Source organism: Equus asinus, chromosome 24 (assembly GCF_041296235.1).
Source record: "Equus asinus isolate D_3611 breed Donkey chromosome 24, EquAss-T2T_v2, whole genome shotgun sequence".
NCBI classification, from domain to species: domain Eukaryota; kingdom Metazoa; phylum Chordata; class Mammalia; order Perissodactyla; family Equidae; genus Equus; species Equus asinus.
This window is the reverse complement of record NC_091813.1, coordinates 65,866,013-65,893,894: the sequence shown is the minus strand read 5'-3', so window position 1 is coordinate 65,893,894 and position 27,882 is coordinate 65,866,013. Positions and strand designations below refer to the sequence as shown.

At 44.2% G+C, this 27,882-nt stretch overlaps 2 protein-coding genes across 5 annotated transcripts in view; one reads left to right on the top strand and one right to left on the bottom strand.

The window, feature by feature from the left end:
* Nucleotides 1-18,253, top strand: part of SLC2A12 (solute carrier family 2 member 12) — a 57,972-nt gene extending 39,719 nt beyond the window's left edge. For 2 of the 3 annotated variants that reach the window (XM_070496137.1, XM_070496138.1), the window contains 2 exons: nucleotides 1,976-2,108; nucleotides 16,201-18,253. In XM_070496137.1, the coding sequence (XP_070352238.1) occupies nucleotides 1,976-2,108; nucleotides 16,201-16,354 (287 nt within the window). In that variant the 3' untranslated portion in view covers nucleotides 16,355-18,253. The remainder of the gene's footprint in view (nucleotides 1-1,975; nucleotides 2,109-16,200) is intronic. The other variant, XM_014850565.3, reaches the window with a different exon arrangement.
* Nucleotides 18,254-20,041: 1,788 nt separating this feature from the next.
* The window catches only part of TBPL1 (TATA-box binding protein like 1), a 29,579-nt gene continuing 21,738 nt past the window's right edge, over nucleotides 20,042-27,882 (bottom strand). The window contains exons 2-7 of one of the 2 annotated variants that reach the window (XM_014850569.3): nucleotides 26,599-26,777; nucleotides 24,555-24,637; nucleotides 24,341-24,404; nucleotides 22,748-22,851; nucleotides 22,563-22,657; nucleotides 20,042-20,583 (exon numbers count right to left, since the gene is read on the bottom strand). In XM_014850569.3, coding sequence (XP_014706055.1) covers nucleotides 20,504-20,583; nucleotides 22,563-22,657; nucleotides 22,748-22,851; nucleotides 24,341-24,404; nucleotides 24,555-24,637; nucleotides 26,599-26,733 — 561 coding nt within the window. In that variant the 5' untranslated portion in view covers nucleotides 26,734-26,777 and the 3' untranslated portion in view covers nucleotides 20,042-20,503. Of the gene's footprint in view, nucleotides 20,584-22,562; nucleotides 22,658-22,747; nucleotides 22,852-24,340; nucleotides 24,500-24,554; nucleotides 24,638-26,598; nucleotides 26,778-27,882 lie in introns of both variants that reach the window. The other variant, XM_044754145.2, reaches the window with a different exon arrangement.

Here is a 27,882-nt window from a genome sequence, read left to right as displayed (position 1 = left end):
CACCTCTGGCAAGGATGGCTAACGTGTAGGATGAGCTAACGAAGATTCAGCAGCTCTCCCGCAATGGCTCTTAGAACAGATGTTGGGAAAGCATATCTGCTTAAAAAGAAAACCTGGAATGGTCTCAAACCTGTAGATGACGTTTCATTGGACTAAGTTTGAAATTCTATACTTATTTTCAAAAATCAATTTTCCAAGTAAAGAATGCAAGGTTTCTGCTTGGCCGCAAGCCCTGGGAGCCAAGTCCTGTATTGCAACTTCAGCTATATCAATAAAAGCGGAGTGTTCTGGAGGAAAAGCTCACTCTGCATGGTCATGACACAGCTGCAGGACTGTGCTCTGCTCTGAGCAAGATATTTTAAGAGGGTTCTTTAAACATGTTAAGAGGGTTGCCGTGTGTCCACCGAGGGAGGGCCATATGCATGATACGGGCATGTGACCTGCAGCCTGTGAAGGACAGAGCGAGTTCAGGACGTTAGGCTCGGAGAGGGGAGGCTGAGGGAAGGGACACAGGAGATGCAGACACCTGTGCTACTGTCATGGAGATGGCAGGGGACAGCTGGTCCAGGGGACCAGGCAGAACCTCTGAGCAGCAGGTCCCGAAGGGCGGACTTGGACTTCGGAATCCATCAGGAATCCCTTTAGAACAGGCAGAGCTGGCTCACAACGCAGCGAGAAGCTTTGCAAAGTGGTAAGCTCCCTATCATTGAAAGTGCTCAGACAGAGCAGGGGACAAGTTTGATGAGAGGCCCTGTATGGTTTTTTTCACTGTCTACATTCTGGTTTCATGCTCCAGAGAGGGAAGAAGGACCAATTCTACAAGCACTGTATTAAACATTCATTTGGGCAAAACCGTGAGCCAGCAGCAAGAAGAGCCCTGAGGACTGGACTCTAGTCAAAACTGCCAGCGGAGGCGCAATCCTCTTCCTGCTTCTCCCAGCTCAGCACAACTGGCTGATCGTGGTTACACGTTGAGGTCCTTGCCCGCCACGTTCACGCACCAAGCTGCCTCACTAAGAACTGCTCGGCCAGTGTGCTGACTGACCCATCGTGATTGTGGATGCAGCTGGGGAGGGTCGTCTGCACTGGCACAGGCCGCAGTCGGTCTGAGCCGTGTGCAGAAAAAGCCAGCTTGCTCCTCTCGACTCTTCTCCACACTGGACTTTCTGCTGCTGAGCCAGGGGGCAGCACCTTGCAAACGGCAGGCTCCAGTGCGCTGGGGGCCATTTCTCACCAGTTAGTAGACCTTGATCTTGGCCTGTAACTACAAAGGGATGATACCTTTGGCTAGAAGTGGTCAGAGGCAAAACTAGGCTGGCAGGTGGGATCCATCAAAACCTTGAGGATCCTGCTTCTTGCTGATGCATCTTAGTAAGTTAAGCAGAACTATTCACTAGAACCATTATCACTTTTTTTTCTCTGAACCTGGGAAGAAGTATTACAGATATGCTGCCTGCTACTAAAATGCTGAAATATTGCTCATATGAAATGACTTATGCAAACTAGAGTAAAGAAGGGTGAGCTCCTTCGAAGAAAAGTCCATCTGTATAAATATGTCTTTAAAAAGGTCCACCAAGTAGAAACCACGCTGCTCCAAGAGAGGAATGGCGGAGGGTGAGAAGAGATTCTTTACCTTCTGCTTTCTAGGTTTCAGTGCAGTCTCTTTCGCCATGAGCGCATGTACTGCCATTTTGAAAAGAAAAGCGTGCTTCCCAAGAAGATGCCACTGAGTTTAAATCGTGTACTTGCAAGACTGCTGTCGACTTTATCAGAGAAAGCTGGCATAGTTTGTACAAATGAAACTGTCAGCGGCTGGCTTTGTGTATTTTTAATTTGTAATTGCTATTTCCCTGGATCCTACCCGTGCGTGTGAAAATACCTATGTTTTTATGTACATTCTAAGAATTGGCCGTCCACAGGCAGGATCAAAGCAACGCATAGCGCGTTTCTAATCAATTTCTTCTGTCCTTGACAGATCACATTGGCCTGCCATGGGTGTGCTTCTTCTATACAATCATGAGTCTGGCGTCCCTGGCCTTTGTTGTTGTGTTTATACCTCAGACAAAGGGATGCTCTTTGGAACAAATATCGACGGAGCTGGCAAAAGCGTAAGTGTTAATGTGCTTTGCTCTCTGAACAACACTCTGGTCAAAGGTGCAGCTTTTGTATGCAAGTAAATAACAATAATATCTACACTTATTTTCGGATATTCCCTTTGGTGTGGAACTGTATGTCAAAGCATAATTCCAGTTTCCCTGCTGTGTGTTTAATTTGGGTGACTAGCGAAGGAATCAGCATAACCAGTGCTTTCTAACAAGTGAAGCTTCAGAGCTCTCTTCAGTGATGACGGAAGCAGCCCTCCCATCTCCCAAGCGCTTCCACACACCAGGGGTTGGTTTGGGGTTTCGGGCGGGTCTTGGAATGTCGCGCTCACCCTGCGCTAGAACCATGGGCTCCAGCTCTTCCATCTCTAGCATACGTGTAGATCTCTTTACCTGTTAAAGCTGAGACTGTTGGAAAAACTCTTGGGCTTAAATGTCTACAGTTATTCCAAATATGGCACAAAGTAAGTTTAAGAAAATAAAGACTTTCTTCTAGGAACAGGCATCTAGAAACCTGGTTAAATACATTTCACATGGAGAGACTGCTTAAGCAATCTGACCTAGAAGTGGGCCGAGAACACTCCCCTCTTCCCTCAGTTGCAGAACTCAGCTCTGCCGGCGGACACTGTGGCCTGGAGAGGGCGTGATGCACGGGGGCAGGAAGGAGGGAAACCGCTCCCTCTTCCTAGGATTAAATTGCTACACTGGAGGGGCCGGCCCGGTGAAGCAGAGGTTAAGTACGTACATTCAGCTTCAGGGGCCCAAGGTTTGCTGGTTCAGATCCTGGGTGTGGACCTAAGCACTGCTTGACAAGCCATGCTGTGGCAGGCGTCCCATGTATAAAGTAGAGGAAGATGGGCACAGATGTTAGCTCAGGGCCAGTCTTCCTCAGCAAAAAGAGGAGGATTGGCAGCAGATGTTAACTCAGGGCTAATCTTCCTCCAAAAAAAAATTGTTACACTGGAAAATGGAAGGACACTGGTTCTTGGGTTTTAATATAATGGGAGGAAACTACAGATTTACAGTTTGTGGCTTTCTTCTAAAACTACTTTCCATACACTAGAAAGAAATGTGTGGTTGCTACAGAAGGTGTGGGCACAGTGATTCTTCCGCTTTTCTCTGAAGGAAGAGTAAACCCGATTAGGTAAACTGCTGGTAGGCAGATGTGCACATATGTATTTATATAGACCAACCCGTTAATCCTGGTTCACTAAGGTGTATAGTGAATAGGACTGTGGACAATTTTCACCTTATAACTTATATACTTTTAAATGGCTTACATTTTTAAAACATTTCACTTTAGTAAGCAGAAAAACTTTTCTCTTAATTTAAGCCATATGTTAAATATCAAATTCTAGAGCTAATTTTTGATACAGAAGAGGCCCTGGGTTTTGTGTGTGTGCGTGTGTGTGTGTGTGTGTGAGGAAGATTGGCCCTGAGCTAACAACTGTGCCAATCTTCCTCTGTCTTTTGTATGTGGGATGTCACCACAGCATGGCTTGATGAATGGTGTGTAGGTCCACACCAGCATCCAAACCCGTGAACCCCAGGCTGCCAAAGCATAGCGTGCAAACTTAACCACTACACCACCGGGCCAGCCCCCTAGAGGCCCTGTTTTTAAAATTAAATGAAAATGAAAATTATTCATTTATGAAGAGAAGTATAATTGTCAGGAAGGCTGGCTCTACCCTTGTCCTGACCAGCGCATTGCCTGGCTCTTTGAAAGTTGAAGCCAAATGATTGGGATTCTTGGCGAGCACAGAATCTGAACAAGACTATCAAATACAAATACACGAGTCAAATAATTAACAGCCTCAGACCTTGATAACTCAGTGCAGTCATCTGTAACTGGAAGCATCTGTGGCAGATTTGGGCCTTTTCCAGAACTGGGATGTCAGGACACTGACGACTTCCAAATCTCTTGGTCATCCTTCATTTCCCTTCTTCCCTGTAGCTTGTTCACATTGGTTGCCCATTGAGGTATAACAAACCATTCCAAAAAGTTGTGGTTTAAAATAACAACAATTTACTATTTCTCATGATTCTATGGTTTCTCGGGTGCTGCTTCTGCTCATTTCACCTGGACTTGCTCATGTGGCACCGTCGGCAGGAGGAGTGGTTGGTCTGGAAGGTCTGAGAGAGCCTCACTCGCCTTGTGGCAATAGGTGCTGGCTAACCGTGGGGAAGTCATGCTACGCCACTTCCACCACTTTCGCTCTTCAGCACAAGTCCCAAGGCCAGCCCAGATTCCAGTGGTGTAGAAATGGCTTCATCTCTGGAAGGGATGAAGGACAAAGAATTTAGTGCCACATTTCATCTACCACACCCATTCTTTCCTGAAATTCTCTTTTAGTTCCTATGAGACAGTCTTCTTCCCTGGATCCCCCCCCACCTCACTGACTCTTATCCTTACTTCTCCTTCTGTTCCTACATTATAGTTATCTTTGAAGCCTTACATCCTTATGCCTTCGGGGCCAACTCAAATCCTCATCTTCAAAGCTGTGAGTTACTCTAGCCCTGGCTGGCATTCCTTTCTCCTGGATTCTCAGCATTTTCAGTCTCATTTTCTTCTATGTTGTCTTAGCTAAAATGCCTGTGGTTTCACCTCCTTAACCAGGTTATAAGGTTTTGGTTCCCAGGAATGGTCTCCGTCCATTTTCTTCCTTATGTAACCTCACAGTGCCTAGCTTGACATTGATTCCTAGCACATAATTAAAAAGTATCCACTGTTCAATTTGATGACTTGTGGACAAGGCCAATGCTGAATTCATAGTGTGTGGGGGTTAGATACGAGGATGGAAATTCCACATCCTGCATCATAGATAACAGTATCAACCACACAGGTTTGGATGTATGAACCGTAAGATGTAATTTAATCTGTGTTCTAACACAATCTGTGCAATGGGAGGAGGAAGAGCTGTGTGTTCGGATGAATGAGACATACTGGCTATTCCATACCACTCCCCTCTCCACCGCTTCACGATATTATTTATGCAATTCTTTGTTGACCAGCTGCTATGGACCAGACACTGAAGTAGGAAAGAATCGAAGAGATAAGAGACAAAGAATCCATAGCTTCCTTACTTTAGGAGACAGACAAGAAAGCACACAGTGTTGGCCAGCAGGAAGGAAAGTCACGTATACTGGAGGATTTCATCTATAAAAGCTTCCTGAAAGAGATAACGCCAAAGCTGAATCTTGAAGGAGTTATCTGGGCAAAGAAGTATGCGTGGGAGAGGAGGGTCACACGCAGAGAACTGTATCCTCATCGGAGTCGCATGAAGAGGACAGGTTCTGAGTTGGGGATGAAAGGTAAGCCCAGAAGAAAGGGCAGAGAGCAGTCAGGAAGGATCTTGTCCATCTTGGGGAAGAATTTGGATTTCATCCTGAAGGCAGAGCTGGCGGGCAGGCAAACAACAGAGCTGGGGGTTAAAAAGTAACCAGATTTTTGAAGGCGCACTCCGGCAAAATATAGAAACTGGAAAGAGGAGATGCTGGATGAGGGAATCTAGGAGGAGTCTGTGGGAGGGAGTAGATGGGAAACCTTGGGGCTCAGGGGTGGAGCAGGGCTAGAGCCTGGGCAGCTAGACTGGGGAAGACAGTTGAGGGAAGTGGGATCTCTCTCTAGCTGAGAGCACTAACCCAGTACACAGTGGAGACATTCATCCACGTGAGAGCCGGAAGAGGAGCAGGCTGGGGAGGCAGGATTCTGGGGAGTTGGGGACAACGCTGGGTTCAGTATTGACTGCAACTGAGGCACCATTGTGTCATGCAATGGAAGGGAAAGAAGGCAGGTGAACCCTGGGTGCTGGAGTTGAGTGGAAATGTCTGTGTTGGAGATAATTTGGTCCTCAACCCATAGGTACGAAATTATGGAAGCAGGGGCAGACCCACATTTTGTGGAGCCTAAGCTTTTGAGGGCCGTCTTTAAGAAAAATAATACAAATTATGAATGTAAAGTTAGGCCTGACTCTGTGTGTCCTGGTAGGGGCTGTGCAAGTGAGGGGCCCTGGAGCTGAAGTTTCCTTTATGGAAAGTTTATGGCTTCATGGAAATCCACCTTGTGTATATGCACTTTTGAGCTACGCATCTACTAGCTGGGGGAGCAAAATTCCTTCAGAAAGGAAGGTTGCTAAAATTCTTGTGAGCGATACGAACAAAAACTGAAGCAGGGAGAAAGTCACAAGGAATTAATTGCAGGAAGCTAAGGGCCTACTTCATTATCAGTCCTTACTGCTCCCTTTCTAAAAACTCCACTTGAAAGTGGAACGTTCTGTACATGTTCAGGTTAAGAAACTCTTAGATCTATTTTTCGTATGGGGCTGTCAGAATGTATCCAATTGCAAACTAAATGAAAATTTGAAGACAAAACGTAAGGAAAGCCAACCTTTCCATCCAGTGGACTCTAGAATAAGACATTCCCTAAGAACACATGATTCAGGCACCTACAACTCAACAAAATGTATTCATTCAGAATTCAGGGTGGGGAAGGAATCTGTCTAAATTCGTAAAACTGAATTATGAAATGTTTTTGAAAGAATCACATTTCTCTTACTTTATTTCTTATTGAGTTTACAATAGTTTACATCATTGTAAAATTTCAGTTGTACGTTATTTCTTGTCCATCACCACATAAGTGCTCCCCTTCACCCCCTGTGCCCACTTCCCACCCCTCTTCCCTTGGTAACCCCTGAACCGTTTTCTTTGTCCATGTGTTTGTATTCTACATATGAGTGAAATCATATGGTGTTTGTCTTTCTCAGTCTGGCTTATTTCACTTAGCGTAATACCCTCCAGCTCCAACCATGTTGTTGCAAATGGGATGAATGTCTTTTATTCTGGCTCAGTAGTATTCCATGGTATATATATACCACATCTTCTTTATCTGATCATCAGTCGATGGGCACTTGGATTGTTTCCAGGTCTTGGCTATTGTGAATAGTGCTGCAATGAACATAGGGGTGCGTATGTTACTTTGGATTGTTGATTTCAAGTTGTTTGGATAAATACCCAGTAGTGGGATATCTGGGTCATATGGTATTTGTATTTTCAGTTTTTTGAGGAATCTCCATACTGTTTTCCATAGTGGCTGCACCAGTTTGCATTCCCACCAGCAGTATACGAGGGTTCCCTTTTCTCCACACCCTCTCCAACATTTGTTCTTTTTAGTCTTAGTGATTATAGCCATTTTAACAGGTGTAAGGTGGTATCTTAGTGTAATTTTGATTTGCATTTCCCTGATGACTAGTGATGTTAAATATCTTTTTATGTGCTTATTGGCCATCTGTATATCTTCTTTGGAAAAATGTCTGTTGATATCCTCTTCCGATTTTTTGATTGGGCTGTTTGTTTTTCTCTTGTTCAGTTGTGTGAGTTCCTTATATATTATGGAGATTAACCCCTTGTTGGATATATGATTTGCAAATATTTTCTCCCAATTGGTGGGTTGTCTTTTTGTTTCGATCCTGTTTTCCCTTTCTGCTCCATTCTCCTTCTCTTCTCCTTCTGTAATACCTATAATTCTTATGTTTCATTTCCTAACCGAGTCAGATACTTCTTGGAGACTTTCTTCATTTATTTTTAGTCTTAGGTCTCTCTCCTCCTCTATCTGGAGCATTTCAACATGTCTATCCTCGATTATGCTGCTTCGGTCCTCTATGATGTCTGCTCGAGCGTTCAGAGAATCCATATTTTGTTTTATCTCATCCATTGTGTCTTTCATCTCCAATATTTCTGATTAATTCTTCTGTAGAGTTTCAATCTCTTTTGTGAAGTAGCTCCTGAACTCATTGAATTGTTTCTCTATATTCTCTTATAATTCATTGAGTTTTTTGATGATAGCCATTTTGAATTCCCTGTCATTTAGATTATATATTTCTGCGTCCTCAGGACTGAATTCTGGGTACTTGTCATTTTCTATCTAGTCTGGAGATTTAACATAATAATGTAATTTTTGATACTGCTAGAGGGCATGACTTTGTTCTTTCACATCCTAGTATTATTTGGTTGCAGTTCCCACCTATCACCACTGGGTGGGGGTCAAGAGCCCCATATTCTGAGGCCGTGCCTTCTGCCAGAATCCCAGGCACTGGGGCTGGTATAGTGCAGGGTGGGTCGGGAGAGAGGCACTTTCTCCTGCGTGCTCTTGGGGTTTTCTTGCTCTGCCCTTGCTATCTGCTCTCCTGAGGTGTGGGCTTGATGAGGTCACCCTGAGTTAGCTTTCACCTCTGTAGGAGTTTTCCCCTAAGCTGTGAGGGACCTTGGGGATCTTGGATGTTTCTGCAAACGGGCATCCCCTCCCCCCTTCTTTCACTCTCAGAAGCTGAGCAGTCCCGGATTGCAGTCTTTGGAGAGGGAGTGAAGTCTTCTCTCACCCTGTTCTACCTCCTCCGAGGGGGTCTCCAGCCTCTCCGCCCTCCAAGCTGTGGCTGTGTGGGTCTCTTGGACATCTTTTGTGTTGTGTGGATGTCCTCTGTTGGAGTATGAAGGTCTTTTTCATTCTGTGGTGGAGGGGAGAGATCGCTGGGAGAACTCACTCCACCATGATGCTGACATCACTCTCTGTTATCTTTGAGTTTTGCAATTACTCAAACTTAAATCCAGACTCTCTCCAAGAAAGTTATAAATGGTAAATTAGGAGATCCAGAGGCCAGAGTGCTGCGGGGCCCCAGCAGATGACAGACGCCAGGAGGTTGGTGTGAAGAGCACAGCTAGATAAGGATGCTGATGCAGAGGATGATGAAAGACGAGTTGGCAACATCCTTCTGCATTTTAAACTCATGTGTAGCAGCAGCTACAGTATCTACTAGGGGGTATGTTGTGGGGAAGCCCAGTTCTGAGGGCAGAAAGGAAACAAAGTGTGCTTTCTGAGATCTTCACTCCTATTGATGCAACTCTGGAGAGCCTGGGCTTGTCTTAGCAGGAAGCAGCAGGCTGGAGAAGCTTTTAACATGGAAATGTAAGCAGCCTGGATTGTGTAAATTGACCAAAGTATGTATGAAGTATGTATGTTAAACAAGGTTCCCTGGAAGGAAATGTCAGAGATAAAAATAAAAACAAAGTAAAATACATAATGGTATTGAAAAGTTCTCAAACTAGTTAAGTAAATGCGGGGTGATGGAAAGCTCTGGGACTTGCGAGGACACAGAAGCTGAAGTGACCTTGAAGAATGAGGAAGGACACTGCTGGGTTAAGGGTGTCTTTAAGAATTTAGCAGTTAATGAAACAATGAAGCAACTGTTGTCACCAGGGGAACAGACGGTCCTGAGGTGTATTCCCCAATGATTTTCCAAAGAGTAAGAAAGGAAACTATTTATAATATCAAGTTCACTGCCAAGTTGATACTTCACATTGCTTACCATTTTCCTTTCTCATATTTGGAGCTGAGGTCTTTTATTTCTATTTCTACAAGGCTGAGACAACAAACATTCTTCCAAGGTGGTTAAGCTTCTTATAAACTAAACAGTGACTGAGTGGAGAGGTCAGAAAAGACTTCAGCAATCATGTAATTTGAAAGGATCTTATTTTGAACTTCTGCCCTGCCAGCTACAAACTCAAAATGGGACATTTGCCATATTTGCTATTTCAGCTGTGACTGATTCTTTTCCCCAGTTGAAGTGGAAACAAATAGAGAAACGCAACAAGGTCATGTTTTGTAAACATTTTTGTTCTGAGGCTTAGATTATTTTTCACTTGCTGCAGTTAATTTTAGGTGGCCATGTCTTCATTCATTCATCCAGATTCATTTCTTCAACACATTTCCCCAGTATCTGCTCTGCACCAGATGCTACAAGAGCATGTCAGGCAACAAATGCCCTGAGAATGACACTGTGCTGATAAGATAGTAAATGATGGGGTGGGGCTGCTTTCGATTGGCTGACCTGAGGTCATTCTGAGAGGTACCATTTAAGATAAAATCTGGGTGATGATAAAGTCCAACCCCACAAAGATAGGGGGGAAAAGAATTCAGGCCAAGAGAACAGCTAGTGCAAAGGTTGAATCAGAAACGCGCCTGACCCGTTCTGGGAACGGGAAGTGACCAGGGGGCTTGGATCTGAGATTCCGTTAGAAAGTCGGTAGACGGTTGTGCAGGGCTTTGCAAGCTGAGGGAGTTGGGATTTCATTCCAAGTGTGATGGGAAGTTACTCAAGTATTTGAAGCAGGGGAGTGACACAATCTGATTTACTTTTTTAAGGCATGTCAAGTGAGCGTCTGCAGTCACCCAGCTGAACGTGCTGAGGAGGCACACCAGCACAGCGTTGGGTCTCGTTTTAAACCATGATCACTGACCTCCAGCGGCCCTCCATGCAGCCTGGCTGTCACACGTGTCCCTGGCCATTAACCGCCTCTCTCCTGGACAGCGTTCAACACCACCTTCTCTCTCTGGAAACCTCCTCACCTCCTTAGCCCTCCTTGCTCCCACTGATGGTCTTGCTTCTGACTTCACAGAGAAAATGGACACAGTCAGAGGGGAGCTTCCATAATCTCTGACATCAGCCTACACATCAGTATTTGATCCAAATACACCCCCATCCCTTCCCTTCTCTGGGACGCTCTCCAACAATTTTCCCTGTGCACGCCTGCATCATCCATATTTTACCTCCTTCCTGGATCTCTACTCAGCAGCATTCAAACCTTGAGTGATTTTTTTCTCCCTCTTAAAAAAAAAAAGGTCTTTGATTCCATTTTCCTTTCTAGCTTTTGTTGTTTGTCTGCTACCATTTATAGCAAAGTTCTCCTAAACTTGTCTAGATTCACTGTCCTCAATTTCTCTCTTCCCATTCTCTCAGGAACCTGCTCCAATGAGACTTTTATGGCCACTCCTCTACTGAAATTGCTCTTTTTAACATCCCAGTCTCCTCCAGGTTGCTAAGCCCAGTGATAAATCCTCATTCCCCTTCATGGCTGGCTCAGTGATGACCCCAGCATTTGACTGACTAAGCATGCCCTCCTTCCTGAAATACTTGCTTCTCTGCCCTCAGGGACTACATTGGTTGTCTCCTCCCAGTCACTCCTCCTCAGCATCTTCTGCTGGTTCCATCCTATCTTCCTACTTCCTAACTTAAAGTTTTCATGCCCTAGGGCTTAGTCCTCCAGCCACTTCTCTATGCCCCTTTACTGGCTCGTTGCTCTCAGACAAAGTTACAGCATTTACGTAGCAGAACTCAAGGGGTTTGCCTCTTGGGGAGTGCAGAGCAGAAAAGCACAACCAAGGCAGAAGTAAGAGAAGAAAAGGTTTATTGCTTGCACAAGCAATGGAGAACCCTGGGGATAGCTCCCAAAGCAGTCTCTCCCCAAGCCTAGCACCAGTGTAGACCTTATACATAAGAGTGCAGAGGATATGTTACCAACTTTGTAACAACTGAGCTCAATCAGGGTGCACGTGCAGGTCATTACACCAGGAAATCAAGGTACCATTACATGACAGGTTCAATGCAACATGCCATTACATAATGAGTTCAATGTAACATGTCACTACATAACAGGTCCATGGTAACATTTGGACATTTGGAGCTGGAGCAGTTTGCAGGGGTCTTGCTGCAACCATGTAAATTTCACTGTAAGATGGCAACATGTGCAAGAAGGGGACATCAATTTCTGAAAAACAGAACATTTAGTTTCTCCTTATCTGGAAAACATTTGACAGTCCACATTAGTTATCGATCACATTCTCAGTAACCCTTTCCTTGCCTGGTTCCTGGTCACATTTATTCCATCTTTATGCCCTGACTCCGAAATTTACATCTCCGGGTTCAATCTCTTCTGAATTCAAGGCTTGTCTGTCAACTGTTTGCTGGACCTCTCTTTTCACATGTCTAACAGATATCTCAAACTTGCATGTTCTAAACCGAACCCTGATGCTGCCCAGACCTACTCCACTTGCTTTTCCATGCCAGCTGACGTCCACTTTATCATGGCTGCTCTGACTACAAGTCTTGGAGTCTGCCCTGACTCTCTCTCTTACACTCTACAGTTCCATCTATCAGAAAAGTGTGTTTGCTTATTTCAACATATGCTGAGCTGACTACCTTCCCTGCTACCCTCTGATCCTAGCCATCACGATCTCTCTCCTTTTTATTGTCACAGCCACCTGCCTGGTCCTTATTTCACCTTCTGTCCCCTCCAGTCTTCTCTCAACACAGCAGCCAGGGATCGCTTTAAATGAGATCAAGCCACTCCTTTGCTCAAATCCTCTGGCTGCTCTCATCTCAGAATAAAAGCCTTTTGACTCCCGTAGGGCCCTGCATACCCTTCTGCTCTCCCCTCTTCCTCTCCTCGGCCACACTGGCCTCGTGGCTGCATCCCGGATGCACCAGGCACGTGCAAGACCCAAGCTCTTTGCACTTACCCCCTTCTGTCTTGAATTCTCTTTCCCTAGACATCTGCCTGTTCTCCTGCTTTACCTCCTTCAGACTTTCCTGTCTCCCTATTTAAAATCACAGTCGTGTCCCCAACTCTGCATCCACTGTCCTGTTTCACCTTTTTCCACATCTGATACTGTCTGCATTTTACTTGGTTTATGGTTTGTCTCCTCTCACTCCATTTAACTTCCTTGATGGCAGGGAATTTTGTATATTTTGTTCACTGTTGTTTCCCAGAACTTGGAATAATTCCTTAACATATAATTGAAGCTCATAATTGAATGAAGGAATGGATGGATGAGTGAATGAACTGAATATAGGAATAAGACAAGGAAGCAGTCTGGATGCTGACATTTCTAGCTTAAGAGACTGCACAGATGGTGAGGTTAGGAAGCCTGGAAGAGGACGAGGTTCCAGGGCTGGGGAGACTAGAGAGTTCTGTTTTAGATGTATTAATTTTGAGATGTCCATTAGACACCAGATAGATACATTACTAGTCGGCAGCTGAATACGTATGTCTGAAATTCTGGAGACAGAGGCTTAGGGTCAGGTCTGGGAGGCCATCAGCTTGTGAGTGGTCTTTAGTTTATGGGACTGGATGAGATCACCTAGTCAGAGAGCAGAGAGACGGTCCTGAGGTCCAGGACTGAGCCCAAGATGGCGCCAACATTTAGAGAGGAGGCAGAGGAAATGGAGTGTCAGAAAGGACTGAGAGGAGGCAGCAGTAAGGCGGGGGAGCCAGGCAGTAGCACTGAAACTGAAAGAAGTGTCTAAGGAGGCGGGACTGGATGAAGGTGCGTGCTGCCACGGGGCCACACAAAGAGGGAGGTGACCCCAGGCTTGTCAGGCGGTCCCAGTGGAGTGAGAGGACCAGCGGGGACTGGAGAGGTTTGAGGGGAGTGGAAGTTCGTGAGGAATCAGCGACAGTCCACTCATTCCAGTTTGGCTCTGAGGGGGCGCAAACGGGATGGTCCCACCCTAGACTGCCACCACCAATCACTGCTGATTCGCAGCGCCCCCCTCACCCTGGGCGCACTCTGTGTCCCGGCTCGCATGCCTGCACCTCAACAATCTCCAGCCACAGCAGGACCTGGAGTCCATCGAGTAGCCATCCCACGTCCTCACTCATCTGCTCAGATTCCATGGACCACCAGCCCTCCCTTCAGGCAAGGCTTCACTCTGACTGAACCACTTGACTTAGCTTATTTCATCCCTGCATCCGAGGAGCTAAACATGGCTCAAGAAAACACACGACGATGCTGACAGGACTAGTTTCAAGGGATGAACATGAATCTCAAGCAGGCCTACCGGAACATCTTGCATCTCCCCAGCGGGTGGCTCTCCTGCTCTCCAAGATGAGTACCGCACACCGTGCACCACCCTCGAGCTTCCAGCGCTCCTTCCCACTTCCCTACGCTCTGCTGATCTTGCTTTTTCAGGTCACTGAGACAGCAGAAGTAGAGACCACCTCATCCTCCACGTCATCTACTCACCTACTCATGTCCATGCCCACAGCCTCTGCCTGGTCGCAAAGGCCAGTGCTTCCATTTGAGCACCGAGTATGGCATCAATATCCCCCTTCTATGGGATTATCATTGTGCCCCCAGGCACGTGGGCACACACACACACGAGCTGCACTGTTGCCCATCATAAACAAAACACCTCCCTAGACCTCAGATTCCCTCCAGGTACGCCCCGTTTCCTGCCCGGACTTTCACGTTCTAGAGCGCTCCATGTCTGTTGTCTCCATGTCCTCACCTTCCAGTCTTTCTGAACTCACTCCACTCAAGCGTTCTTTCCCGTTGTCTTACTCCGAAGGCGGCTTATGACTTTCAAGTTATCAAACCTCAGGCGCAGGCCTCCGTCCCGCATCACTTGACTTCCCAGCAGCACTTGCCAGTTCCTTGTGCTTCCTATCTTCAAACACGTTTCTTTCACTTGTGTCCTGGAATACCATGCTTCCCTGCCCTTCCTCCTCCCTCAGTCACTCCGTGGTCTCCTTGGCCTCCTCTTGCTCCTCCTCCACCCCTTGGAATACAGTAGTGCCCAGGACTCGGTCCTTAGATCTCTCCTCTGCCTACACTCACTTCCGAGATCTATGCCCGCGGCTCTGTACGCCACCCCTAAGTTGACGATTCCCAAAAGTGGATCTCCAGGCTGGGACCTTTACCTGGCTTTCCAATTCCAGATCTGCCTGCCTACCTAACACTGTCTGTTGGAACGTCTCACAGGCATCTCTAGCTTGGCATGACCTACACACACCTCCGGACTCCCAGTCTCATTCACACACACACACACACACACACACACACACACACACTCCTCCACAAGCCTCCTGCTGGGGGCTGAGAAGGGGGTTCCTCAGGCCAGCAGCTCAGGAGTCACCCACGCTATCCCCTGCACCCCGCATCTACACTGCCAGTACGTCATCAGCTCTGTTAATGAAACGTGTCATGCCTCTGACACTTCCCACAGTACCATTCTCCATCCAAGCCGCCATCTTTCACCTGCACGATGCTAACCTCCAAACTGGCCTTCCAGCTCTGCACTCTAGTCTGTCCTGTAGAGTGATCTAAAGACCGTCATTCCTCAGCTCAAAATCATTTTGAACAGAATGCAAACTTCTTACTATGGCTGCTACTCACCCCTCCAACCTCATCTCTGTCACCCACGTCCTGGCTACGCTCTGGCCACACTGGTCTCTCTGTAAACACACTTTACTTGCAATTCTTCACACTTCATTCCAGTGTCTGATCAAACGTCGCTTTTTTTTTTCTTTTCTGAGGAAGATTAGCCCTGAGCTAACATCGGCCAACCCGCCTCTTTTTTTTCTGAGGAAGGCGGACCCTGAGCTAACATCCGTGCCCATCTTCCTCTATTTTATATGTGGGACGCCTACCACAGCATGGGTTGCCACGCAGTGCCTTGTCTGCACCCGGGATCCCAACCAGCGGACCCCAGGCCGCCAAAGCAGAACGTGTACACTTAACCGCTGCGCCACTGAGCAGGCCCCCCAAACGTCACTTGAGAGATGCCCGCAATATGACAGAGTCCCCCTCAACTTTGTCCTCTTCCTTTCCTGTTACTTTCCTCATTAGCACGTTCACGACTTGCAATTATACTCTTCGTTCAGTGCTGGTCTCCTCTAGGACAAGGTAACGTCCTTGAAAGCAGGAGTCTTTAGCCACAGTAGCAGGCATGCTGCAGCCACTGACTAACTGGTTAAATTATAGGAAAAGATATTTGAAAGGGAGGGAGGTTCAAAGACGGCCTCCTCTTGTTTTTAAGTAAACGTAAGATACTAGAACATATTTTTATGTTGACGAGAAGAATCCTGTAGAAAAGAATTTGTTAATGCAGGAGCAAGGGAATAATGCAGAAGGCAGACAATGTAGACATAAATATAGCATATTGGCAGAGTTCAAGAAATGAAAAAAGTGAAGTAGGATCTGGGATGTTATCGCCATTAGGTTCACATCCTACTGTCCTTGGACCTGTTCCCTGCAGACAGGAATGATGCGGCCGTGTTCTCGGGAGACCCCCAGCTGACCCTCATGACACTGACAAAGTGCTGGCGTATCCTGAATTTCACGAGGCACCAAGGCTTGGCAATAAATGTCTTTTTTGCGTAGCTAAAACATTACCCCACAGGGTAATTTAAAAAATAATAGCCTGCACATTTCTTTCAAGTTCTGTAAACTAAGAATGATATTTTCTAGCGCTTCTTTCTCTTTCAGGAACTATGTGAAAAACAACATTTGTTTTATGAGTCATCACCAAGAGGAATTAGTGCCCAAACAGCTTCAGGAGAGAAAACCCCAGGAGCAGCTCTCGGAGTGTAAAAAGCTGTGTGAGAGGGGACAAGCCGGGCAGCTTTCTCCAGAGACCTAACGCCCTGAGGACCTCATGGAGTTGATGGAGGCTGAGAGCAGAGCGGAAGCGTGTCTCACACCGCGCCCGTGCTCTCTCTTCAGTGGAATGGAGCCAGTTTTAAAGAAACGCCCTGAAATTACAAAGACGATCTTTAATCTCCACCCACCCCTAAAAGGAACCACAAAAGGTAGACGAGGTACAGGGTCCCAAGTAACCTCTTTCTTACTCTGAGCAGGATAGCAGGCCAAAAAAATACCGGCTGGTGCAGTATTTCCAGCCTTTTTCACAGAGCAGCTTGTGAAAGACTATGAACTAGCGATGCAATCAACTTTTACTTGAGGTCTGTGTGGACAGAGGCCAGCTGCAGCTTCATGACTCAGACACAGGAGTGTTCCAAACACGAGCGTCCCGGCTTTCGCCCACTAAGACGCTCCTTGCACGAGGTCTTGTGTAGAAAAGCATCAGGACGCAGTGTGGACAATGGCACACCTTCTAGGTTAGGATAGGCTCCTGGTGAGGATCCTAGGTGAACTCCTCATTACAGTTCAACGAGTATGACGATGACACAGCTTATTTTATGAATTATGAACTACAATGTAATGCAAAATATCCTTTTACGAATTTCATATTAGTATTATAAAATATTAAAAGAAACAATTCTGCAAACAGCGGAGAGAAATAAGTATTTCCCCATCCATTTTTAAAAATATGCATAGAAAAGGCAATTTCAAAATCCTGGCACCATACTTATTTAGAAATAGCTGTTAGTAAACCATTAAAAGAGGAGCAGGCCATTAAGTTATTTACAGATCTCTAAGCAATTAGGTTTAAGCTGTTAAATGAAGCTTCTAAAATTCTCTCTTTGCAAGGCTTTCACAATAACTCAACAGCGACCCAGTCTCCTGCAGCCCTTGCCTCCTCAGGACTGTCTCCACCTCAGGTGTGGCACATAGGCCATCATGGTGCTGACTTTAGGTAGCTGCAGACGTGACAGATGACATTCAGTCACCAGGACAGCTCCCTCCCGGGGTTGTTCTCTATGACGGAACAGAGATGCCCGCTGTACCCGACACGGGTTTTCAAGGCATTGCTCTCTTCCGTCTTTCTCCAGCTGAATTTTCAGACTTGTTGAGGCATTTTACCAATAGAATTTGGGTATGACTGAAAAATCTACAATAAAGAATCTCAAACCACTTAAGTAGTAACCCATCGGATCACTAATATTATAAGCTATAGAAGACACACAAACTTAAAACTATGAACAATTTAACTTGAAAAAGGATACAAAAATATGATTAACCTGAAGAAAAGAGAATCCTAAGAGTCAAAAATCCTTTCTTTTTTAGCTTGGAATTTTCCTATTAGCCAGTAACACACTGCCCCAGTTTGATATAAGGCTGCCTGCCCCACTACATTTCCTTATGACAGAGTAATGAGACTACAGTCTATGCAGGCAACAGTGAAACTATCATCAGAGACTCAGGAGAATGACTACCAGTCTTGCCTCTGAAATGTGCCGTCTAGACTGAAATCGGTGGGGCAGTTACGAGGAGAGGAGATCTGAGATCGTAGTTCTGCTGCAGTGCATTTCCTCAGCAAGTCTGAGCACGAATTGTTTTCTGTTCATTTGTTGGTTTTAGAAGGAGAAAAGAAAGTGTGTTCTGTAGAGGATTAGAAGTTTATTACAAATCGTCGGTAGAATTATATGCTGAGATTCAAAAAGAAAAATCAAGACAGATAATCAATATGCATTTTTTTCTTTCCCAAGCATCACAGATTGTAAGGTATTTAAGAAGATTGTTACATTTCCTTCGAAGTTCAAACACTATATACACTTTAGCTAGTTTTTGGCTTAGTCATTCGTTGTAAATGGGCAGGAAATTGATTATAAACCTAGTAGGTTTATCAGTAATGATTTCAGTGTCTTCAACACTCATATTTTTCTTTTATCCTCAGTCTAAAACTAAACAATTGTCTTCACACTAATTTTAACCCAAAACACTCCCAATCAGAGCTTTTTGAGTTCAAAAACAAAAAATGGAAATACTTATAATTTGTATGTATATATTCACAGTTTTATTTATAAAAAATTTACAGCACTTGTGAAAAGCCAGCAGAAAACACCCGACATGCTCCTCTCTCCCCAGGTTTAAGTTTTGGGGTCACCAACGACCCTTTGCACGCAATGCTCACACTGCAGCCCTGAACCCAGACCAGATTGTCTTTCTTCCTCGGTTCTGAGGAAGCATTTTGCTGAGCTCCTGATCTACCTGTTACGAGATCTGGATCTGCACCTTGGCCATATCATCATGTTTCTGCCTCCTTTCTATATTTCTTCTTTGTGAACATTGCAAAACAGGAGGTCACTTATTACTGTTAATTAAAACTAAGTGGAAAATATCAAATTTTTAAAACAGTCTACCTAGTACCTATAACTACTTCACTGAATTTTATTCTCTATATCTAATGTGGCTACCTATCCTACTGGATCTTGAAATGAAGCTAATAAACACAAATGTAAAAAAAGAACAGAAGTCTGAAAATCACAATTAAGTCTTTCACAAGAAAGAAAATATAAGTTCGCCTTTGCCCCTCACTTAGGAGGGAGTGAGAGGCGGGGGAGGGGAAGGCATCGAGAAGAAGATAAAAACAAACATAAAATATTAGGTACTGTTCAGTGCAGTGCTTAGGCTAGGTTTCAAGATTTTATAATACGGTAAGGAAAACAGAAACAGTGCTGGAACATGGAGGTTAAGATGTTGCAATTTTCCAACAGGTTTCCAAACTTTTTGGGAATTCAGGTATTAGTGGAAGATTGTGTTGGAACACTGTCTCCATTAAGTCGTAACTGAGAGCTAACTCGACTCTACACTCAGCTTTATTCCTCGGTGAAACCACTGCCGCTGACACTAACCTCCTACATGCGCATCGGAGCACAGCTGCGGCTGATCCTGCGTTCCCACTCCGGGGCTCGGGGGTGGGCCAGAGGCGCTGTTTCACAAATGCACGTTTCTTATGACCTTAGGAATAGCAATCCCATATACCGAATAGTCACTCTACAGCTCCATCAAATAAGACACAGCAAGGGAAAAGACATATCTTGCAAAATGGCTTTCAAGTTCAAGTTGAACTCTATTATAATTATCCTGTGGCACAGAGGCAGCTTGTGGGCACTTCTTGTAAAACAGCACAATGCATCAGCTTCTGACAAGGCGCATATTAGAGCCTTGAGCACCAGCCTGACATCACGACCTTCCTACAACCAGAGCTGAGTCCTTCCAGAGCAACACAGGCGCATCCGAGGCACAACCCGGCACAGCTTCTTCCTCACATCCATCTCGTAGGTAAGAGGTTTCTCCTTTTAAAACTACAATTTTGTAACTTTTAAAAGATATTTAACATTTTCCATCATATTAAATTAGCAACGTAAAACATTATGCTTAATCTATAAAGTTCTACTCCAGTTCCCTAGAATTTCTATACACATTTTCATGTCTAATCTGCGAGAAAAAAACTTCTATTTGATATTTGGTAACAGAGCATTAAAAGATACTATACACATGTGGCATATATGTACAAAATACACTTCAAAAAGAAGCCAACGCACTTTAGCAAAAGTCTAAGCTTGCATAGATTAAAAAAAAGAATTATGAATACAATTCTTGTTAAAATAGAAAATGAGGAATGAAAGTTACAGAATGGATATGAGGAGAGATCTTTTCCAAACTTTTATTTGTGCACATTCAATTGAAAAGATAACTTTTACAGGTTCTTTGGTGCCCATATTCAGCATACAAAAATGTAAAAGGCTATTCACAAATAAAACACATGAGCTCAAACTGGGAAAAAATAATGACAACAACGAAACAACGAAGGTAGTGCACACTGTGACAGCTCTGCTATGGGGACATGAGAATTCCTGCGAAAATAAATAGAACGTCCTCGTGTAAAAGCAGCAACGTCACGTCTTGTAAACTTCCTTTTACATTACAGCAAGGTCTGAGCTAAGATCCACCGGGCGGAGCTTACACTGTAGCTGTGAACGATGGCGGTCTTCAGAGTCTTTCCTCAGTTACTCTTGGTCCAGTTCTCCTTCTGTTTTGAGTCCAATGTGCAGCAGGTTTTAAAAGGTGCTCAGTTAGGGATTCTAACCAATTAAGTGACGAGTTACAAAATTTCTTTCCTGCTTTCAAACACGAACGGGTAAATCTGTTCCACAGCAGTAGCCACAGCCTTGACGTTTGGGCCTGTAACACACGGGGCGGGGGAGGGGGGGCAGTGAGAGGAGGCCAAGGAAAGCAGAGGAAAGCTGATTTCCCAGAATTAAAGATATCCAAGCAGTTCAGGACATCACGTTAATTGTTTTAAAAAAATCTTCACTTATGTAATTATATACCCACAGTCACCATAAAAACCAGGACAATAAACATTTCTTCTGGACAATTCAAGAGAATCTGAAACAGAAGCTGAGGTTACTCGTTCTGTTTCAGGGACCAGAGTGAAAGAGTGAACATGCAAACCACACACACATCACCACGGAGGAGGAAAGTGTGGGGACGTGCTTCTCGAGGGAAGCGTGACAGGTGGGACCAGAGACCACTGTCCTGTGGTCACCTGGTCTGGCTTTTGGTTAGCCTTCGAGTGAGACTCAAAGGAGTGTAGAGGAAGCCGGGAGAGGACACAAAGCTGCCCCTGAGTGCTGGGCAAGCAGAGGGCTGTCCACACCACGTGGTCTGCAGTCCACAGCCCCACAGCGGGCTACTACTGGGTGTCCCCGCGTTCGTTACAGACCTGCCCTCTCACCCTCACTGCTTCCCAGTCAACAGAAGAGAAGGCACAAGGTGATGCTACTTATTCGCTAGTCCAGATAACACTAGGAATAACTTTAACACTGTGATCTTTTAAATAGCCAAAAAGAAACATTAAAAAGGACAATGAAAAATATTTCCATAAAATTTACTTTGAATAAAAATGGTTTCACTAACATTGAAACATCCTGAAAAGGAACATATGCACCTGCCATGAACTCCGATGGCGCTGACACACCCCCGTCCACTCCTGACTCACCTCGCCCCTCCACACAGGACAGCGCTCTACCCATGGGAACCACTCATGTGTGTGTTCACCGAAGTGTTAACATGCCATAGTATATTCCAGATGTAAATATGTAATGCATACTTATTAACCAGGTCAACTGTCTTGTTTGCTATTGTGTTGCTTAATGATTAACACAATAAATAAAGATTTTATATATGCATTGTTTTACTCTAAACTTAACAGAGCAGAAACTTATCAATAGAATTTGGGGCCTCTCAGAAGTCTGGACTCGAAAATGTAGAAACAGATAGCGGAAACAGACGTGTACCCACCACTCCATTTTAAGATTCAGGCACAGCCCCGGCAATATACTTCACAAGACTCCAAGGCAGATGCAAAAACCCACAGACGAGCCAAAACTCAAGCTTATCTGTCAAGCATCTAAAGGGGTCAATTAATACTTTATCCTCCTCTAAGGATTGAAGAAATAAAAAGAAAACTTCAAGGACACTGAAGAAATTTCTCTTATCTCAGTTTTGCTGAAGGTTGGGCCTGACTCCCAAGTACTGTCTCTGAATAATTATAACCACAGTACCTTTAAAAATCATTCGGCATGCTAATGCTACCCTGTGACTTCCATGTCACTATTTTGAAACCACCCCTTCCAAATACTTAAAGACTCAAAAGATGTAACAAAATACACACAAAATGTAACAAACAGCTATCAATTACCTTTGAGTATTTTGCCTACGTAAAACCTCTACGAAGTTCATAAAATGGGTTTCTCGGGTATTTTAAATACAAGATATCATAAATTAAAAAATCATACTATGAAAACATAGACTAGAACATTCTTAACAGCTCCACACTGAAAACTCCCCCACTGCCTGTGGAGAGTAAGTTCACACACTGGATACTAGAGAGCAATGAGCAATGACCTACAGCTCCACGGAACCACACGGGGACTCTCACTAAGATGATGAGGAGGGAGAGAAGAGAGACACCAAATAGTATATGCAAGATTTAAAAACAGGATGAAGAAGCAGGTGAAACTAATCCACAGCGTTAAAAGCCAGGAGACTGCTTCTCCTGAAGGGGACAAATCAGACAATATTTCTGTTCTGGTAGGGGCAGCTCTTATCTCATTCCATCCATGATTGGCAAGCGTGGTTTCAATATCATAGAATACCTGTGACTGTGATACTTCCTGTTGAAAAAATCTGTAACGTAGCTCTTAGAGATTTTATCCGATAGCACACAGCAGGATGAAGTTCAGGTTCGTAACTACACAAAAAAAGACAATTAATATATGTATTTGTAGCCTGATGAGTAATTTCAAATTTGGTTAGTTATCTTGATTCTTCAAAGACCTACCTGGCATGAGGTCTATTGTTCTTTGTGAATTCTGGCAAACGGATTTCAAACGGCATGTTACATACCGCCAAAACGTTAACAACCTTAAAATCTGTAAATATTACCTTTAGGAGAGAAGTAAAACTCAATGAATTATTTTGAAACAAAAAATCTGCTCATCAGGGCAATCTTAATAATTAAGTTCCAATCCTTAAATGAGAGCAAATAAGATAAAGCAAACATCAGAAGCGTGGATTTAGTACTTTAAATTATCTGTAAATCTGTAATGTTATAATTAAAGGGAAAAAAAACCTCAAAAACTTCACTAAAAAAATAAATAAAGCCTGAGATAATCACAGGATTAAAACAGTACATCTGGGGTCTTTTGAACCTTAGATTTAGTTGAATTTTTTAATACTTTAAATGGAATATTCAATCTACTAGGATAAAAGAGAAAATAGTGAGGACAAAAATTTAAAGCAGAGTCCTCCTTAAAAAGTCAAAATGGAAAAGCTGTCACTTAACACTCAGTAACTAGTGAGTGTGCCCTGAACTCTGAGGGTCAGACCTGCCTCCACGCAGTCAGTAAAAGGACGGGTCGGTGAGCTTAGATGTTGGATGTTGTGTTCCCTTGGGGGAGAGAGTGATAAAAATGTTTATAACCAACTAGGATTTCTCTCAACATTTCTAATATTACACTAAGAAAAGAAGCTCCAAGGCTGAAAATAATGTCCTCTCAATATTAGTAACTTCAGCCACTCCTATCAACATCTTGAATGATCTTATCCCGCTATCTTTTCACATGTTCCTGTAAAACCGCAATTCTGGATGAACCAACCATCCTCCAACTCAGGGCCGGCACAGAGCTGGTGCAGAAAGTCATACAGCCGTGCAGAGTGGCCCACCAGCACCCAGGGTTCTCCACATGGCTGCTCTCCTCCAGCACTGACAGCCCCTCCCCGCACCTCAGTGCCTCTGTCACCTCTGCCTCAGAGGAGACGGGGTCACGAGAGAGCAGCTCAGCCCCCATCATTTCCCGTCCAAATCCGAAAGGGCCCAGGCCCACCTCTGCAGAGCGCACAGCCCACCTTCTCTTTCTGTCATTTACTCACCACTCGCAAGTGACCCAGCAAGTCTACAACACGTACTCATTTTACTCAAATTTATGCTTCTACGAAGTTGTATTTGGTAAGACTGACCTGCCAGCGATGGTGACCTTTCTACGAGTGTGAGAGCCTGCCAGCCAGTGTGTGCATGTCCATGGGGCTGCAGCTCTACTCAGCCTGACATACCACTCTCGACATGATCACAAGGACGATTTTTTTGGTGAGAAGTGACAAAGCTGAAGAGTCGACTAGACAGTTACCTTGTGAGGAAACAAGTCTGTCTCCGGGGAAAGGGATCTGGGAAAAGCCAGGACCCTCTACAAACACCCACGGGGGCAAGTTTTACTACTACATTTTTGTACTGAAAGATAGTATAAAAAGCCTAGAAAAAGGTCAGTCATAAGAGGAGCTTCTGTGGGGCTTTCTTTAGTCTATTAAACGACAAGTTTTAACTTTACAAAAAGAAACGCTTGAACGTCTGCAGCTTGGACGCTCTTCAGAAAGTTACCTGGAAGCCCAGTTTCTGCAGGCTGCGCGCCAGCCGCCGGGCGCCGAACTTCGCTTCTTCCTCACTGCGGTTTAAGGAGAGAAGACCGCCGGTCACACGGGTCAGTCTACACCGAGGGCCATAACTAACTGTATACGCGGCTAAATCTACGACACTCTCCTTCCCGTGAGGAGAGAATTAAAAAACAAAGGTTACAAACCCAAGCAACATCTACCTTGTTGCTCCAGTGCAAATAATTTTTCCTGAGGACCAAATTGTAGCTGTAATTCTAGGTTTTCTAAGCTTCATTAATACTTTCTGCAAAACAAAACAAAACAATCCTCGTTACATGGTAAGTGTTAATTTCCACACGTGGTTCTGCTCTGTGGCCATCTGCATGTTGAAATGGCTCTCCAGGCTTACCCAGGATTGAGGGAACTCCTCTCCAAATTACCATTCTGAAATCAAGGACCAGCTGAACACAAAGAGCATTTAACCCAAAAGGAAACTTAATCAATTAAAAGTACAAGGTCTGTATAAATCTCTCACCACACACTTGAAAGCAAGATATTACAAGTACGTCAAGACTTCAAATTTCACTCCCCTCGGGTCACATCACTGGAATGTGCCACCTGCACGGATCCTCACGCACGCCAACCTTGTTCCATGCCTCAGGAGCTCTGCAGTAGCTGCTGCTTTCATCTGGAATACTCTTCCTTCCATATTCTCACTTCATCCAGGTCTCCCACCAGATGCCACCTCCACAGAGAGGCCTTCCCTGACCATTCCACCAAAAGACCCCTCTCGCTGGCTCTCTAACTTCTCACCTGCTTTATTCTGCATCATGGTGCCCATCCCTACTTGATATTGTGTCTCACAGTCGAGATGCCTCTTACATATTCAAGTTCGATAAGCAAATCTTGACTGTAGGAGAAATGTTGGAGCTGGAGATGTAATTTTAGACTTCTTAGATATGAAAGACATTTAAAGCTACGGGTTTGAAGGAAATTACCTACAGACTGAGGATAAATAGGTCAAGGATTAAGGTCCAAGATAACATGTGAGTTTAAATTTTCATTCCAACTTTTCTTTCATGAAATATGAAATATTTGCTGAATAATGTAACAAATAAATGAATCAGATGTTGCTCCTTAAGAAGCATGTTACATTTTGAGCTCCTCCCTTCCTCTGTCCCATGCCACATTATCAAACTAGAAAGCTATTAAATCTGAGGAGACAAAATTTACCAAAGATCCAAAATAAAATGTGAGCTAAAATACATTATAAAAGTTCATACACAAGTGGCTGAGGAACCCCGGACTGAGCGTATTGTACATTTAACTGTCTTCCACCACTAGCTTGTCCATCAACTCAGATTTTTCAGTTAACCTTCCTAAGAAAAACGACTTCACCGCCGTAGGGCATGCTGAAGTTTCAAAGCAGCATCAGGCACTTTCCTCTTTTTGGACACATTCATTCCTTTTTTAGAGTGACAATGGCATTACTGATGACAATGGCATCCTGAAATCTTTAATTGTGAGTCTCTGAAATTTTTAACTGAACTTAATTCATCTTCACTTAGTTTCTAGTACTAAGAACTAATGATAATTTCCCATGGTATACTGGCAACTATTGTTAGAGCTTAAACAGAGTCTTCATACACAGTCCTAATTTTCACAATAAACGTATAGTAAGATATATATCTTAGTACTCTTTGGTTTATAAAAGCCAAATGAACATCCGTTGTCATTTATATTGTTAATCTCAAAACACTAAGGTTAAAAGTAACTTACTAGCTTTTATTTTAAATATTAAGAGTTTAACAAAAACTAGAATTCAAAATGTCCAGGTTAGGATATGAACCATAATATTTTCAGCAATTTGTTACTAAAGAATACCAACTAGCTTGGCCAATTAAAGAGGGGTATGACATCGTACTACAAAAATTACTGTGTGTGTATATGTATGGGCATCACTCTAATGCAATGATATTCGAATGAGGACACATGAAAGTCTAGCTGTTCCCTCCTGTGTTAACAGAACCTGAGGGCTCAGCGGCTGTCTGGGGGCCGGTGTGTCCTGCGGCAGGGCATGGAGACAGGTGTCTCCAGAGCGACTGTCCTGAGGCAGGGCCTTCAGCAGGACCCCACCGACTCCAGGACACTGAGCGCCCCACCAGGGGCTCATAAACTACCTGCAGGATGAACACAGTTTATGTGATCATTTGGAGCACTATAAAATGAGCTCTGTAGCACACATACCAGAATTCAGATACTTACTCCAACATCACGCTTATAAATTACATTTGCCCCCTCCAAAGCGATCTTCCTTAAGTTCAAATGGCATCTTGTTCTAAAGACACACACTACGTTTGTAATTAGAATGTCCAATGCAACATCACTGTCTGCATCCATTGGGGTAGCTGGAAAACTCGGTTTCCCACCACGAAGATCACATCCTGAGAAATAAAACAAAACAAAGTCAGGTCATAAAACTCAAATGCTTTGTTAATTTATTTTCAACAAATAATCTTGAAAACTAAAATGCAAGAAATGAATCTATTTTATTTTTCTAATGTTACTCAAATCAAATCATGTCCCTTCTTTTTCCCACTAAAAACATCATTTTTTAAAAGGTAACATGTCATACAAAATCCTTCAAAATCTGGACCTAACTTTCATTCCTTAAAATTAATCAGTAGCTTTTCCAGGCCAGGAGCTCACCAGACTTGTCTCCTGCTTCTGGCCTTTCACAGCCACGGCCGTTCCAGACACCACCTGCAAAGGCGGGCTTTGCGGTCCCAACGTCCAACCAGCAATGGTACCCTACCCCCTCACACAACTTGCCAGGGCTATAAAAAGCATAACCCATTTTTCCTCTATTTTGGGTACAGTAATTGACTTAAGCGTAAAGAAGCAGAAATATTAATTATAACATTTGCTAACTGACTTTCTCATTTACTAGTCATTCAGCCACTATTCCCTCACTGAACACCTTCTATACACTGAGAACACTGGAGAAAAAATGAATGAGGCCAAGCCTCTTGTCCTCAAGGGGCTCACAGCCTATGTGTGGAGGGAGGAGCTTGAATAAACGGCATGACACCATTTTTATCAAGACCACACTCTTCCAAAATACGTGTTTTCAAAACTATGATAGGAGCATCTCTATGAATCAACCAACAAACAAAATTGAGCCCTTCACTAAGCATGTGACCCATGTCCAGCTAAAAAATCCTCTCTTTGACTGGGTTTCCGCACCTTAAAAAATAAGTAATGGCAACGCAGCTTACCTAAGGCACAAAGAGAAAATCAGAAAATCGTAATAATACTACTATAACTGTCTTCAAGATCCCTGACGGCCACAACATGAAGGGCTAGTACTCTCCACGGGGACTCGAATTATTACATGACTAACACAACGACCATGCCAAGAGTCCAAGCAGAGGACACCCGATCCTGTTTTTCTGCCTTCTGGCATCTGACTGAACAAGACAACAAGTGAGACCGAGGCTCCAGCTCCTCTCCAGCATCAGAGCATTCCGTCCTGTGTGCCGAGCGGAC